Consider the following 14,869-nt stretch of genomic DNA (forward strand, 5'->3'; position numbering starts at 1 on the left):
AATTCAAATCTAGGTAGTGTTTTCAGTAGTTAATTACTTTTTTTTGCAATGTAACGCTGTAGTAACTACTGGAAATACACACAACTTTTTTTTTTTTATCCGAAGCACAGGGTCTGATAAATATATTTGGAATTAAACTGTTTTGGTTTTTGCTTTCATTTCATTTTAGTTGGCTAGACATTACAATATCATGTAGGCTAATTTCTCTGTATTGAGTTATATGTTAAACCTACAAGCCTATACAGTATGAGTGCGCATTATGTTACACCACTCAATTATTGGTAGGCCTTTATGGAAATTCAAAATAATCACATTCTCCATGCAAGAATTTCCTCAACCACACACAAAGATGGCGCCGTACTGTATGGTTGCCGTCTTTACTAATTTGTGAATATATATATATATTTTTTTTTAATAGTAAGCCTACTACTGATATTGATTACTGAATTGTTGGGAAAGCGTTTGAAAGAAAGCCATTGCACTGTTCTTATGCACGTGACAATAAAACTAGACATTTTAACTAGATTATAACAGTTTAGAACACCTCCCCCTATCTCTTGCTCCGAACACATTGAACGTCACCTGTGTACACGCCCAACACATACAGGTAAAGGTGAATGCTACGCAGAACTGCGGGGGAAGGAGGAATTAACGGTTGGAAAAATTCAGGATACCGCTGCTATGGCCGAGTCTCAGCTTATGTGCATGGACGAAGATCATGTCAACGAAAAGATACCCGAATCCAAAGCAGAATTCTACTACAGCGAGGAGCAGCGATCCGCGCTCGAGCAACTATTGAAGAACGGTGATGGCGCGTTCAAGATGCGACTGAAAGAGGACAACGTCAGAGACTTTCTATCCACCCGCGAGATTAAATGGATTCGAAAAACTTTTGATGAATATGATTCAGATAGTGAGTCCGAGAAGGGCGAATACGAAAAGGCTCAGGAGTCCAATGCGGACTCCGGGGTCCACTCCACATACTGGCCTCAGATGTCGGACACGGATGTCCCGCCGCTTGACATCGGCTGGCCAGGCAGCACTGGTTTCTATAAAGGTGTCACTCGAGTGTCCATTCACACGCACCCACCCAAAGACAAGGGGCCCCATATAAAAGAGGTTGTCAGGAGACTCATTCAAGAATCTAACAAGGTAATTCCAGCTCTAATAGAAATGAATAACGGCATATTACACGTGAATTACATATGTTTACATAATTTCCTCTCTGCCCTAAATGATTGAGGGATGCCCTCACATTGTTCTCCCTCTCATCCTTTCTAGCTCAGAACAAATTACTTTGAATCCTGAGTCAGCATGACCTGAGTCATGCATTTGTGTTTTTCATCTTGACAAAGGTTATGAAATGGGTTCTGTTAATTTAATGTAAACATCTCAACACTACAGAGAATAGTTAGTGTCAATTCTAGTAGCCTATTTATCAGGCCTGAATTTGTCAGTGTAGTTACTACAGTAGCTACATAGGCCTTGTGACAACAAACTCCTGTTTTTGACATGAGGTTTTATTACCTGCTTGGCTACTTCTCGTACAATTCAAGGGGAACGTGTCTAATTGTTCTTCATTGATCTACAGTGCCTTCAGAAAGTATTCACAACCCTTGACTTTTTGTTTTGTTAAAGCCTGAATTGACTACCTCATCTCGATACTCCACACATACACTTATCTGTCGAGCAGTGAATTTCAAACACAGATTCAACCACAAAGCTCAGTGAGGTTTTCCAATGCCTCGCAAAGAAGGGCATCTATTGGTAAATGAAGAAAAAAAGAAAGAAAAAAAAGACATTGAATAACCCTTTGAGCATGGTGAAGTTATTAATGACACCTTGGATGGTGTATCAATACACCCAGTCACTACAAAGGTACAGGCGACCTTCCAAACTCAGTTGCTGGAGAGGAAGGAAACCACTCAAGGATTTTACCATGAGGCCAATGGTGACTTTATAATAATAATAATAATAATATGCCATTTAGCAGACGCTTTTATCCAAAGCGACTTACAGTCGTGCGTGCATACATTTTTTTGTGTATGGGTGGTCCCGGGGATCGAACCCACTACCTTGGCGTTACAAGCGCCGTGCTCTACCAGCTGAGCTACAGAGGACCACTTTAAAACAGTTACAGAGTTTAGTGGCTGTAATAGGAGAAAACTGAGGATGGATCAACAACATTGTAGTACTCCACAATACTAACCTAAATGACAGAGTGAAAATAATAAAAATATTCAAAAACATGCATTCTGTTTGCAATAAGGCACTAAAGGAAAACTGCAAAAAAAATTGGCAAAGAAATTAACTTTATGTCCTGAATACAAAGCGTAATGTTTGGGGCAAATCCAACACAGCACATCACTAAGTAGCACTCTTCATATTTTCAAGCATGTTGGTGGCTGCATCATGTTATGTGTATGCTTGTCATCGGCAAGGACTAGGGAGTTTTTTAGGATAAAAAGAAACGGAATAGAGAAAATCCTAGAGGAAAACCTGGTTCAGTCTGCTTTCCAACAGACACTAAGAGACAAATTCACCCTTCAGCAGGACAACCTGAAAGGCCTGAAAGGCCAAATATAGTTGCTTACCAAGACGACATTGAATGTTCCTGAGTGGCCTGGTTACAGTTTTGACTTAAATCGGCTTGTAAATCTATGGCAAGACTTGAAAATGGCTGTCTAGCAATGATCAACAATCAACTTGACAGAGCTTGAAAAATTTAAACAATTATAATATGCAAATATTATACAATCCAAGTGTGCAAAGCTCTTAGAGACTTACCCAGAAAGACTCACAGCTGTAATCGCTGCCAAAGGTGATCCTAACATGTATTGACTTATGTAATCAAGATATATTAGTGTTTTATCTTTCATTAGTTATTTTTTTACAAATTATTTTTTTCCCACTGACATTACAGAGTATTTTGTGTAGATCGGCAAAAAATTACAATTAAATCCATTTTAATCACACCTTGTAAAACAACAAAATGTGGAAAAAGTGAAAGGGTGTGAATACTTTCTGAAGACACTGTACTTGGCCAGGCTTTGTGCTACTGTACAGTTTTGCTGTCATGTGAAATCAACAAGAGATGTGTGTCCTTAAGGATTAGGGCCTGGCCAAATTTAGTTATTGTGCTCATTCATTGCTCAACTGAGGAGTCTTACTTGAGGAGTCTTACTGTAAAATGAACCAAGGAGATTAGCAACAATGTAAAAAAAATCGTCTTCTTTTTTGATTGGATTATGAAATGAAACGATTACATAATTGACCATTGTTGATTATTGACTATCGATGTATGTTATGTTGTTATTATCATAGATATAGAACACTGATATGGGCATCTCAATCATCATCATTTTCCCCCTTCATCAAGTCATCACATTCTACAATGAATTATTAACAGTTAACAGAAGTTGTGAAATGAATGTTCATAGTAGAGCTCTAACTGAATGGAACACATGCAGGAGATAGGCATGTTGTAACAGGCTAAGTCACATGTGGAGGAGCTGGAAAGGCCAAACATGTCACAGTTCTAAATGTCAGCCAGTTTCACACCAGAACCTGTAAGAAGTCATTCAAAAGCGTTTCCCCAGCCTCACCTCAGTGTTTAAAAACACATCCACACGAGGCTTTCTCCCCCACATCCACTATAATTCAACTCACTCAATCAAGAGTCCCTCCCCCTCTAAATGGCTGGGTAACCTTTGAGTCATGCTGCCTGGGGTTAAATGTCAGGAGGAAGAACGCTCCTAACTCTGGGGTTAAGCATGGCACAGGAGGACATGGCTATAGGGCAAGGAGATAAGCATGCAAACCTGAGCTAAAACACTGTGGGTGTAAGTAGCCCAAATCCAGATAAGAGACTTGAGTGTTTGACCAGGTTACAGTTAACTTCTCTGGAACACTAGAATAATACATACTCACTTAACATTCACATTTTATCTCCAATTCATAAAAAATCCATTTTCTGGCTCTTAAAGGATTTTTTTTCTTCATTAGTTCACTGTTGACACGGTCCCAAAATGTTTTGCATGCCAGCAGTAAAGTTTTCAAAACATTGGACTTTCATGAAGCAAAGTGTCACTTGCCACATCATCATGATGATGCAAAACATTTTGGGACTGTATCAACAGTGGACTAATGAAAAAATACCAAAATATAGTTTTTGAGTGGATTTTTTCACTGAGAACAATCCAAATGAGGGGTCATATTTTGCTCCTTGAGACAGGTTAATGATTTACTGACAGGGAAGACAAAACCCGTGACCAGGTTTTCTGTATGCATATGACTAGGTATGTCAATGAACTAAACAAGCTGAAATCATGACAGGCCGTCATTGTAAATGAGAATATGTTCTTAATTGACCTGCCTGGTAAAATAAAGGTAAAATAAATAGAAAATAAATGACGAACCAGGAAATGACTCTAGCTTAACTATAACAAGGCCTTCACTGTCCAATACTTTATCACCACTCCTTTACCACTGTCAGCATAAGGCAGAGAGCGTTAGACTGCCCTATCCTAGTGTGGTAGAGGACTTAGTCATAGTAATGCACCAGTGCTCACATTTCTTCACATGCAAAGTCTGTCGTCCAGAAGACAACCAGTTCTGTTTTTGCCTAAACGAATGCCATTCAAGAATTCGAGGATTTAAATTCCAATAACTGTGTGTGTGTCTGTGTGTGGTTGTGTGTCTGTGTGTGTGTGTCTGTGTGTGGTTGTGTGTCTGTTTGTGTGTGTGTGTGTGTGGTTGTGTGTCTGTGTGTGTGTGTCTGTGTGTGGTTGTGTGTCTGTTTGTGTGTGTGTGTGTGTGTCTGTGTGTGGTTGTGTGTCTGTGTGTGTGTGTGTGTGTGTGTGTGTCTGTGTGTGGTTGTGTGTCGGTGTGTGTGTGTGTCTGTGTGTGGTTGTGTGTCTGTGTGTGTGTGTGTTTGTGTGTGCGCACGCGTGTGTGGTTTCGGGATTATTTATTGAATTTACACTTTTGCTTTTCCTCTGTCCTCTCTAGCTTGATCTTTGTAAATGTCAACTAGTCTCTAATGTCTTGTATTATTAATCAGATTTATCAGTCACCTTCTCAAGCCTCTCAAATATGTTAACACACTTCTGTTTGTCTTGAAGTGGAACATTACTCAGAATAAATTAAATCTTGACATTTCGTCTCAACTCATTTTTCCAGTTAATTAGGGAGATTCTAATCTTACTCGAGCAACTGAACCACACATCTCCTGCTTTGAGACCTTCAAATCCACCGTCTTCATGATGAGGCATGTGACAACACAAGAGCTGGGGCTAGAGAAAAATAAATGAAATATGTGCCATCAGGCACAGAAGTCAGTGTCTTTCTGGGACTGCATTTATCGGCAGTAATTCAAAACTAGAAAGAATGGGAAGGGTAAAGGGGACATTTGCAGAAACACTGAGTTAAATAGATCCTGTTCATGTGCTTTCACCTTCTGAAGATGTTTCAGAGATATCATCCCCCTCTCTTCTTCCTCTAATGTTCCTATGTGTGATCCTCAGGTAGTAGCCGTGGTCATGGACCTCCTTACAGACCTACAGATCCTTCAGGACCTATTGGACGCAGCACAGAGACGAGGGGTGGCGGTGTACATCATACTGGAGGCTCGTGGTATGCCCCATTTCCTGGATATGTGCACTCGTTTACAGATCACTGCTCTGCATCTACGGGTAAGACAGGGATGCATTGGCAGGCAGTAGGCAACAAACAAACAGGAACAAGTAATAGTTAGCTATGGTATTACCATGTCATTACCAGGTAAATAGCAGAGTATCATGTAAAATGAAAGTGCAGGCACAACTTCTTGGCACTAAAAAGCAGAATATTCCTCTGGCCTATTCTTTATTATCATCCATATTGACACACTGTCTATACTGGTGTAGGATCTTAATTTGAGCCAGTTTGCCACAGCAGGAAAATAATCCTGCAGTAACAGGAAATGGGAATTATTATGTGGATTATAATTCATGGACATTTTTGTAGGGGTTGATACATTTTTCATAAGGGAAAATCAAGTCTGACATTTCAAAGTGAAAATTACAAGCTTCAGAAGCCTCTTTAAACCTCAAATACACTACAAGTTAAAAATGTCCTGCAATGCAGGAAAGTTATCCTGCAACAGGGTGATCAAATTAAGATCCTATGTTTATCTATGTAGGCTAAAGCTTATGCAGTAGATCTAGCCTATTTTATATGGAATACTGGAAAACCTAGTGTGTGTGTGTGGTGTCAGTTGATAAGCCTCTGAAAGGCCCTTCCAGTGTTGAGGCTCTGTTATTGTTGTTTCATAGAAGCTGCTGTTCAGTGAGCCGAAAACAATCCAGTCCTGTGGAACTTGATCCTTGACCAAACAAGTGTTAACAGCATAGGGTAGCATCCTTCTGACATGTCTGTTTATGTGTTTATGTCTCAGCCTGTCTTTTTCACTCTCCAACTCACTCCCATTCCTTGCTCAGTAAATAGACTGTATACTCAAGGGGTTTAACTCAACCCTTGCATCACCAGTTTCGGATTTGCTTCCCTTGAAAGTTGACTTTGGTCGTGGGTGGTAACAGCACAATTTCCCTAAGTGTTTGATATGATACTGTTCAGTACTTGGAAGTCTGATAGTCACTGACTCATGGTTCATACTGTAATAAGGTCACCTGTCTAACTCTGTATCTGTGTGACTCTTTCAGAACCTGCGTGTGCGGACGGTGAAAGGTTCTGGGCTGGCCCTGTCCTTTGGCAGGCTGCCTGGCTCTCTGTGCTCCAAATACATGCTGGTGGATGGAGAAAAGGTTATGTTTGGCTCTTACAGGTCAGTCATTTTCTCAGTCATACACTTCCACTCACATTCACTCAGCCAGAGAATACATGATTTGACCTACTCTTTGAGCTTTGAGTCTGAGTCTCATTCTCTTGTTCTGTCTCCAGCTTCACATGGAGCTCCTCTCGGATGGACAGGAACACCATCACAGTAATGTCTGGGCAGGTGGTGGACTTCTTCGACAATGACTTCAGGGAAATGTATGCTGTATCTGAGAACGTGGACCTTTACAAGGAGTTCCACATTAGCAAGCCTCCCATGCCTGCGCCGGTACGGAAGGTGGTGGAGGTCCCCAAGCCCCTGTTGGTGTCCACCTCCCGTTTCCAGGTGTCTCTAGGGGACTCTCGGGGGCAGGCTGACCAGAGGGTGCCTGCGCATAAATACCACAACCCTAAGTATTCTCTGGTGGTGGGGAACAATCTGGGGCTCACTGGGTCCTTACAGGACCTCTCCACACGCAGAGACTCTCTGGGCAGTGGCCTCGAACAGAACGGCCTGTCGATGCTACTCCACGCCAAAGGGGGCAGTAGTGTGGAACTGAACAAGGTCACTGCGAAGTCCCCCAGTTTTCCTGTGGAGGAGGATGAGGAGGGGAAGGGAGGCTTGAAGAAGCTCCAGGTCTTTGGTGGAAAGAAACAACGTAGTTCCTTCAGGCTCTTCCTGAAAGGCAGAGGATCCAATCACAACAGTGAGACTATAGAGGAGGATGTGGCCACTCCTCCAAACCCGTCCTCCACCCGCCCAAACCCCTCCCCTACCCACTCAACCCCCTCCCCTACCCGCCCAAACCCCTCCCCTACCCACTTAACACCCTATCCTACCCGCCCAAACCCCTCCCCTACCCACTTAACCCCCTACCCTACCCTCCCAAACCCCTCCCCTACCCACTTAACCCCCAAACCTACCCACCCAAACCCCTCCCCTACCCACTCAACCCCCTCTCCTACCCGCCTAAACCCCTCCTCTACCCGCAAAGTCTCAGAGACAAATAGCACTGCCACTGAGGACTCATTTGAGATTGTAGAGAAACCGTCCTTGTTGAAATTTAAGAACAAAAAGCCTTCAAAACTGCCTCAAAGAAGTATGTCTCTAATGACCCTCAACAAAGGAGAGGACGATGGTATGTTGTTATATTCTACCATTTGTGGTTTTCATTTGTCTTTGAATATTAACTGCAATAGTCCCTCACATGGAGTTGTTGTTTGATGGCTCATCCATTATTTTCTACATTCCCTCTAGGAAAGGGACACAAGAAGCCTTCGAAGAAGAACTGCATTCAGTCCTGAGAGGAAGAGAGGGAGGACAGTATCAGCTGGGAGAGAGAGCCAGAGGACATTTTAAGTAATTGCCAGTATCATATGCAGTATTAGATGCACTGCCATGACATGCCATGGCAGGAGTATAGTGATGACATGCCATGGCAGGAGTATAGTGATGACATGTCATGGAAGGAGTATAGTGATGACATGTCATGGCAGGAGTATAGTGATGACATGTCATGGCAGGAGTATAGTGATGACATGCCATGGCAGGAGTATAGTGATGACATGTCATGGAAGGAGTATAGTGATGACATGTCATGGCAGGAGTATAGTGATGACATGTCATGGCAGGAGTATAGTGATGACATGCCATGGCAGGAGTATAGTGATGACATGTCATGGAAGGAGTATAGTGATGACATGTCATGGCAGGAGTATAGTGATGACATGTCATGGCAGGAGTATAGTGATGACATGCCATGGCAGGAGTATAGTGATGACATGTCATGGTAGGAGTATAGTGATGACATGTCATGGCAGGAGTATAGTGATGACATGCCATGGCAGGAGTATAGTGATGACATGCCATGGCAGGAGTATAGTGATGACATGCCATGACAGGTGTATAGTGATGCCATGAAAGGAGTATAGTGATGCCATGGAAGGAGTATAGTGATGCCATGGCAGGAATATAGTATCACGTGCTGCTCATTCTATGTACTACTGTAATGTTCCTTAGTGAGACTTGGTGTGAGACTGTGTGGACCGCCACTGCCTTATCAGCTGGAGCAGTGTGAGTGTTCAATGCCAGGCCCACTGTTCCTTTAATATGAGCCTAATGTTGCTGTTTAGCAGGAGTGATTTGATGCCCCATGCCAGTGAATGTCTCCTGAGTCCTGCCCGTCTCAGATGGCATTCACCACCTGTGTCAGAAAAATTCCAATATAGACTTGATCTGTCAGTCATTTGATGCTTAAAAACTGATCTTATGTTACTGCTCACATGTCAAAAGAAATCAACATGTTGTATTGCTCTTCCCTGTATCACTGTCATTGAAACTGCAACTTTTAAATCGAATTAAATGTATGGCGCTAAAAACACATTTATCCCAGGTATAGATGTATTCTGAATGTGTCTGTCCTTCAGGTTACAATGGAAAATGGAAAAGTGATCAGCTCTCTTCTCTCACACAGGAATATCACCTTACCAAGGGCACTTTGTTAAATTGTTAGTGGACTGGCCCTTATCTCCACTGGAGTATATAGTGTCTGAATAATGGATGTTGTGTTAACAGATCAGACACAGATCATGCACTTCTGCTGTTAACATGCAACAATACATCATCTCTAAACCTATGCAACATTATAACTATGTCACTGGTCCATGGCTATATTTGTAATCTTTAAAAAAAATTAAGCAATAGGGACTCTATTTTGCTTATTTTTTGTGTATAGCAATTAGAAAATAGCAAAGGAAATTTGCTCATTGAAATTATAGTGTGAAGTCTTGTATATAAAAATGCCAAAGATGTATGAGACCACACATACTGTATGTAATTGACTGACTTCCTTTCTCTGATGTGTGACTGTTGTCCATAGTTGAAACAAGTGTTTTATATGAAATCATAATATTAAAAAAACGTTTTGTATTTAGTTTTGCAATCATTTACAGAGGACATGTAGATCGTTTTGCTAAATCAAGTTCTCTTCTCCACAGTCATGTGAATTTACGTTTTTGGACATGATAATATTTTTCTTATCTGTAGATTTGTTGATGAATTGTATGAATATGCAAAAGCTCCACTTAATCATAACTCTGCTTGTTGTAGATATGGTTTGGGTGGTATAAAAATGTTTTGGCTGCCGGTATAATAAGTGCAGTTGATAGCTGCTTTTTTGTTTGCTTTCTCTGGGTGAGTCAGTGTTTTTATTCCCACCCTTGTTTGAAGAGAAATGTATGCGAGAATTCGCTTCTACAAAAAGCATATAGACATATCTTTGGGTCACTCTTGCCTGTAAAGCTTTAGGCAAAGGTTTCATAAGATTGTAGCCTATGCTTACTGTACCTTCACTCAGACTGTGTACTGTATATTGTGTCTGGCCACTGCCCAGAGAGTCTCTGCGTGTGGAGAGGTCCTGTAAGGACCCAGTGAGCCCCAGATTGTTCCCCACCACCAGAGAATACTTAGGGTTGTGGTATTTATGCGCAGGCACCCTCTGGTCACGTATATTTAACTGTGAGTGAGGGAGGACTTACAACATATACATATTGTGTATATTACAGGAGGCCCTCTTCATGGATATTGCTGTGACATGTGGGGAGTGTTAGTGTATCACACTCTACATCAACGTCTCTCATAGTAACCACAGCCCTACGACACACACACACACACACAGGAACTGATGTGCACAGGAAGGATGCTTGTTGTTTCATACCACAGGTGCAGGCCTCATTTCACAGTAGAAATACAACACTTAAAGGAAAATCCTTGGTATTTGGTTAATTAGTTCATTGTTGATATAGTCCCAAAATGTCCCAAAAAGTTTTCAAGATGTATAACTTTCAAAATACAGAAATACAGCCGGTATGATGAATCTTTCATCACATGATGCAAAACGTAGCACCACAATACACAGTACCTCAAGATGACCCCATGACATGATTCAATATTTCTTAATTAGGAGCTGTGCATTTGGGTTGCTCAAATATATTTTCCCATATCATGGGAGACATAAAGCTTATTGATGAGTGGTTATTAAACTCTGACACCTAATAAGAAGTATTGAAAACTGAAAACCAACAAACGATTATATTCTGGCACCATCTACTGGAAATTCGAGAAATTAAAATAGTGTTAGAAAATTTATTTATTTATTTTTTATTTAACCTTTATTTAACCAGGTAAGCCAGTTGAGAACAAGTTCTCATTTACAACTGCGACCTGGCCAATATAAAGCAAAGCAGTGCGATAAAAACAACACAGAGTTACATAAGGGGTAAAAAACATAAAGTCAAAAATACAACAGAAAATATATATACTGTCACGATCGTCTGAAGGATTGGACCAATGCGCAGCGTTGCGAGTGAACATGATGACTTTATTAATCAAAGCAACCACGAAAAACAACAAAAGACGATACGTGAAGTTCTATACTGAATTACGACAAACAGCAACAAAGAAACAATAACCCACAACACAAAGGAGAAAACATACAGAATATATATGGCTCCCAATCAGAGATAACGAGCCGACAGCTGACACTCGTTACCTCCGATTGGGAGTCATCGACCAATCACCACATGACACAAACAAAATGAAACTCACCCATCCCCAACACCACCAAATGAAATACACCCAAACACATGAAAATGAACAACCCTGGCTCAATATAAACGTCCATAGAGCCAGAGTGTCACAGTACCCCCCCCTAAAGGTGCGAACTCCGGGCGCACCAACATCAGGACTAGGGGAGGGTCTGGGTGGGCGTCTGTCCATGGTGGCGGCTCTGGCCCCGGTCGTGATCCCCACCCCACCACAGTCACAACCTGCTTCGGTAGCCTCCTCCTAATGACCACCCTCCACCTAACCCCACCTGGACTAAGGGGCAACCCCGGACTAAGGGGCAGCATCGGCCTAAGGGGCAGCACCGGGATAAGGGGCAGCACCGGGCTAAGGGACAGCACCGGACTAAGGGGCAGCACCGGACTACGGGGCAGTACCGGACTAAAGGGCAGTACAGGACTAAGGGGCAGCACCGGGCTAAGGGGCAGTACCGGACTCAGGGGCAGCACCGGACTAAGGGGCAGCACCGGGCTAAAGGGCAGCACCGGACTAAGGGGCAGCACCGGGCTAAGGGGCAGTACCTGACTAGATGGCGGATCCTGGCTGGCTGGCTCTGGAGGATCCTGGCGGGACGGCTCTGGCGGATCCTGGCGAGACGGCTCTGGCGGATCCTGGCGGGACGGCTCTGGCGGATCCAGGCTGGACGGCTCTGGCGGATCCAGGCTGGACGGCTCTGGCGGATCCTGGCGGGACGGCTCTGGCGGATCCTGGCTGGACGGCTCTGGCGGATCCTGGCTGGACGGCTCTGGCGGATCCTGGCTGGACGGCTCTGGCGGATCCTGGCTGGACGGCTCTGGCGGATCCTGGCTGGACGGCTCTGGCGGATCCTGGCTGGACGGCTCTGGCGGATCCTGGCTGGACGGCTCTGGCGGATCCTGGCTGGACGGCTCTGGCGGATCCTGGCTAGACGGTTCTGGCGGATCCTGGCTGGACGGCTCTGGCGGATCCTGGCTGGACGGCTCTGGCGGATCCTGGCTGGACGGCTCTGGCGGATCCTGGCTGGCTGACGGATCTGGCGGATCCTGGCGGGCTGACGGATCTGGCTGCTCATGGCTGGCTGACGGATCTGGCTGCTCATGGCTGGCTGACGGATCTGGCTGCTCATGGCTGGCTGACGGATCTGGCTGCTCATGGCTGGCTGACGGGTCTGGCTGCTCATGGCTGGCTGACGGATCTGGCTGCTCATGGCTGGCTGACGGGTCTGGCTGCTCATGGCTGGCTGACGGGTCTGGCTGCTCATGGCTGGCTGACGGATCTGGCTGCTCATGGCTGGCTGACGGATCTGGCTGCTCATGGCTGGCTGACGGATCTGGCTGCTCATGGCTGGCTGACGGATCTGGCTGCTCATGGCTGGCTGACGGATCTGGCTGCTCATGGCTGGCTGACGGGTCTGGCTGCTCATGGCTGGCTGACGAATCTGGCTGCTCATGGCTGGCTGACGGGTCTGGCTGCTCATGGCTGGCTGACGGGTCTGGCTGCTCATGGCTGGTTGACAGATCTGGCTGCTCATGGCTGGCTGATGGTGCTGGCTGGGAGGCTGGCGGTGGAGGCGGACCCCAGCCTCGGATTGCAGTCATCACCTCCAGCAGGGCGGCTCCCATCTGCAGGAGCTGCTCTTTCTGGTTCCGAACCTGAGCTTCCAGTCTGATATGGGCTGCGTCGGCTCCTGCTGATTCCATAGCAGGTGTATGATTCTGTCTGGCGGAAGGCTCTAGCGGCTCCTGTCTGGCGGAAGGCACTAGCGGCTCCGATCTGGCGGACGGCTCTGAAGGCTCATGGCAGACGGGCGGCTTTGCAGGCTCAGTACAGACGGGCAGTTCAGACGCCATAGGGCCGACAGGCAGTTCAGGCGCCGTTGGGCAGACGGCCAGTTCAGGCGCCGTTGGGCAGACGGCAGACTCTGGCCGACTGGTGACGCACCCCGTAGGATTCGTGCGTGGAGCAGGAACAGGCCGGGCTGGGCTGGCGACGCGCACCTTATCCCTGGTGCGAGTGGCCGGAACAGGCCGGGCCGGGCTGGCGACGCACATCGTGGACCTGGTGCGTGGAGTAGGAACAGACCGGTCCGTACCGGGAACACCCACCACTGGCCTTAACTGGGGATCAAGAACGGACCGGACCAGACTGGGAACACACTTCAGTCTCTCATGCCGTGCCACAACAACTTCCCTCCCTCTACTCGCCAATGGCTCCCGTAATCCGATAGCCTTCTCTCCAGCTCTACCTGTGGCAGCCTCCTGCTGCCCAGGCGCCCAAGCCATGTGCCCCCCCCCAAAAATTTTTTGGGGAGTAACCACAGGCTTCCAGCCTCGACTCCGCGCTTCCTCTTCATACCACCTCCTCTCGGCTGCAGCTGCCTCCAGCTCTTCACGAGGGCGGTGATATTCCTCCTCATACCACCTCCTCTCGGCTGCAGCTGCCTCCAGCTCTTCACGAGGGCGGTGATATTCCTCCGGTTGTGCCCAAGGACCCTTTCCAGCCCGAATCTCCTCCCATGTCCAAAAGTCCTTAGGAGGCTTCCATAAATCCTGCGTAGGTAGGTCCTGTTGCCGCTTGTTACGCCGCTTGGTCCTCTTGTGGTGGGTTATTCTGTCACGATCGTCTGAAGGATTGGACCAATGCGCAGCGTTGCGAGTGAACATGATGACTTTATTAATCAAAGCAACCACGAAGAAAAACAACAAAAGACGATACGTGAAGTTCTATACTGAATTACGACAAACAGCAACAAAGAAACAATAACCCACAACACAAAGGAGAAAACATACAGAATATATATGGCTCCCAATCAGAGATAACGAGCCGACAGCTGACACTCGTTACCTCCGATTGGGAGTCATCGACCAATCACCACATGACACAAACAAAATGAAACTCACCCATCCCCAACACCACCAAATGAAATACACCCAAACACATGAAAATGAACAACCCTGGCTCAATATAAACGTCCATAGAGCCAGAGTGTCACATATACAGTGTGTGCAAATGTAGCAAGTTATGGAGGTAAGGCAATAAATAGGCTATAGTGCAAAATAATTACAATAGTATTAACACTGGAATGCTAGATGTGCAAGAGATTATGTGCAAATAGAGATACTGGGGTGCAAAAGAGCAAAATAAATAACAATATAGGGATGAGGTAGTTGGGTGGGCTAATTTCAGATGGGCTGTGTACAGGTGCAGTGATCGGTAAGGTGCTATGACAACTGATGCTTAAAGTTAGTGAGGGAGATAAGAGTCTCCAGCTTCAGAGATTTTTGCAATTCGTTCCAGTCATTGGCAGCAGAGAACTGGAAGGAATGGCGGCCAAAGGAGGTGTTGGCTTTGGGAATGACCAGTGAGATATACCTGCTGGAGCGCAGACTACGGGTGGGTGCTGCTATGGTGACCAATGAGCTAAGATAAGGCGGGGATTTGCCTAGCAGTGAT

General features: G+C 45.3%; 1 protein-coding gene across 1 annotated transcript; it reads left to right on the forward strand.

The window, feature by feature from the left end:
* The first annotated feature begins 605 nt into the window (after positions 1-605).
* On the forward strand, positions 606-9,187 carry LOC311104377 (protein FAM83F-like). Its single transcript, XM_084146194.1, has 5 exons — positions 606-1,152; positions 5,526-5,693; positions 6,702-6,823; positions 6,940-7,952; positions 8,072-9,187. The coding sequence occupies exons 1-5, from the start codon at positions 682-684 to the stop codon at positions 8,116-8,118; spliced, it is 1,821 nt and encodes a 606-aa protein (XP_084002320.1). The 5' UTR covers positions 606-681; the 3' UTR covers positions 8,119-9,187.
* Positions 9,188-14,869: the final 5,682 nt, after the last annotated feature.

Source organism: Coregonus lavaretus (assembly GCF_964263955.1).
Source record: "Coregonus lavaretus genome assembly, chromosome: 28".
Classification (NCBI taxonomy): Eukaryota; Metazoa; Chordata; class Actinopteri; order Salmoniformes; family Salmonidae; genus Coregonus; species Coregonus lavaretus.

What these genes read in the sequence shown, in the direction of transcription:
- LOC311104377 (XM_084146194.1), top strand. Translation starts at nt 682, where the DNA reads ATGGCCGAGTCTCAGCTTATGTGCATGGACGAAGATCATGTCAACGAA. An exon ending in TCATTCAAGAATCTAACAAG is followed by an intron (nt 1,153 to 5,525) that starts GTAATTCCAGCT and finishes TGTGATCCTCAG; the next exon opens with GTAGTAGCCGTGGTCATGGA. An exon ending in CAACAAAGGAGAGGACGATG is followed by an intron (nt 7,953 to 8,071) that starts GTATGTTGTTAT and finishes CATTCCCTCTAG; the next exon opens with GAAAGGGACACAAGAAGCCT.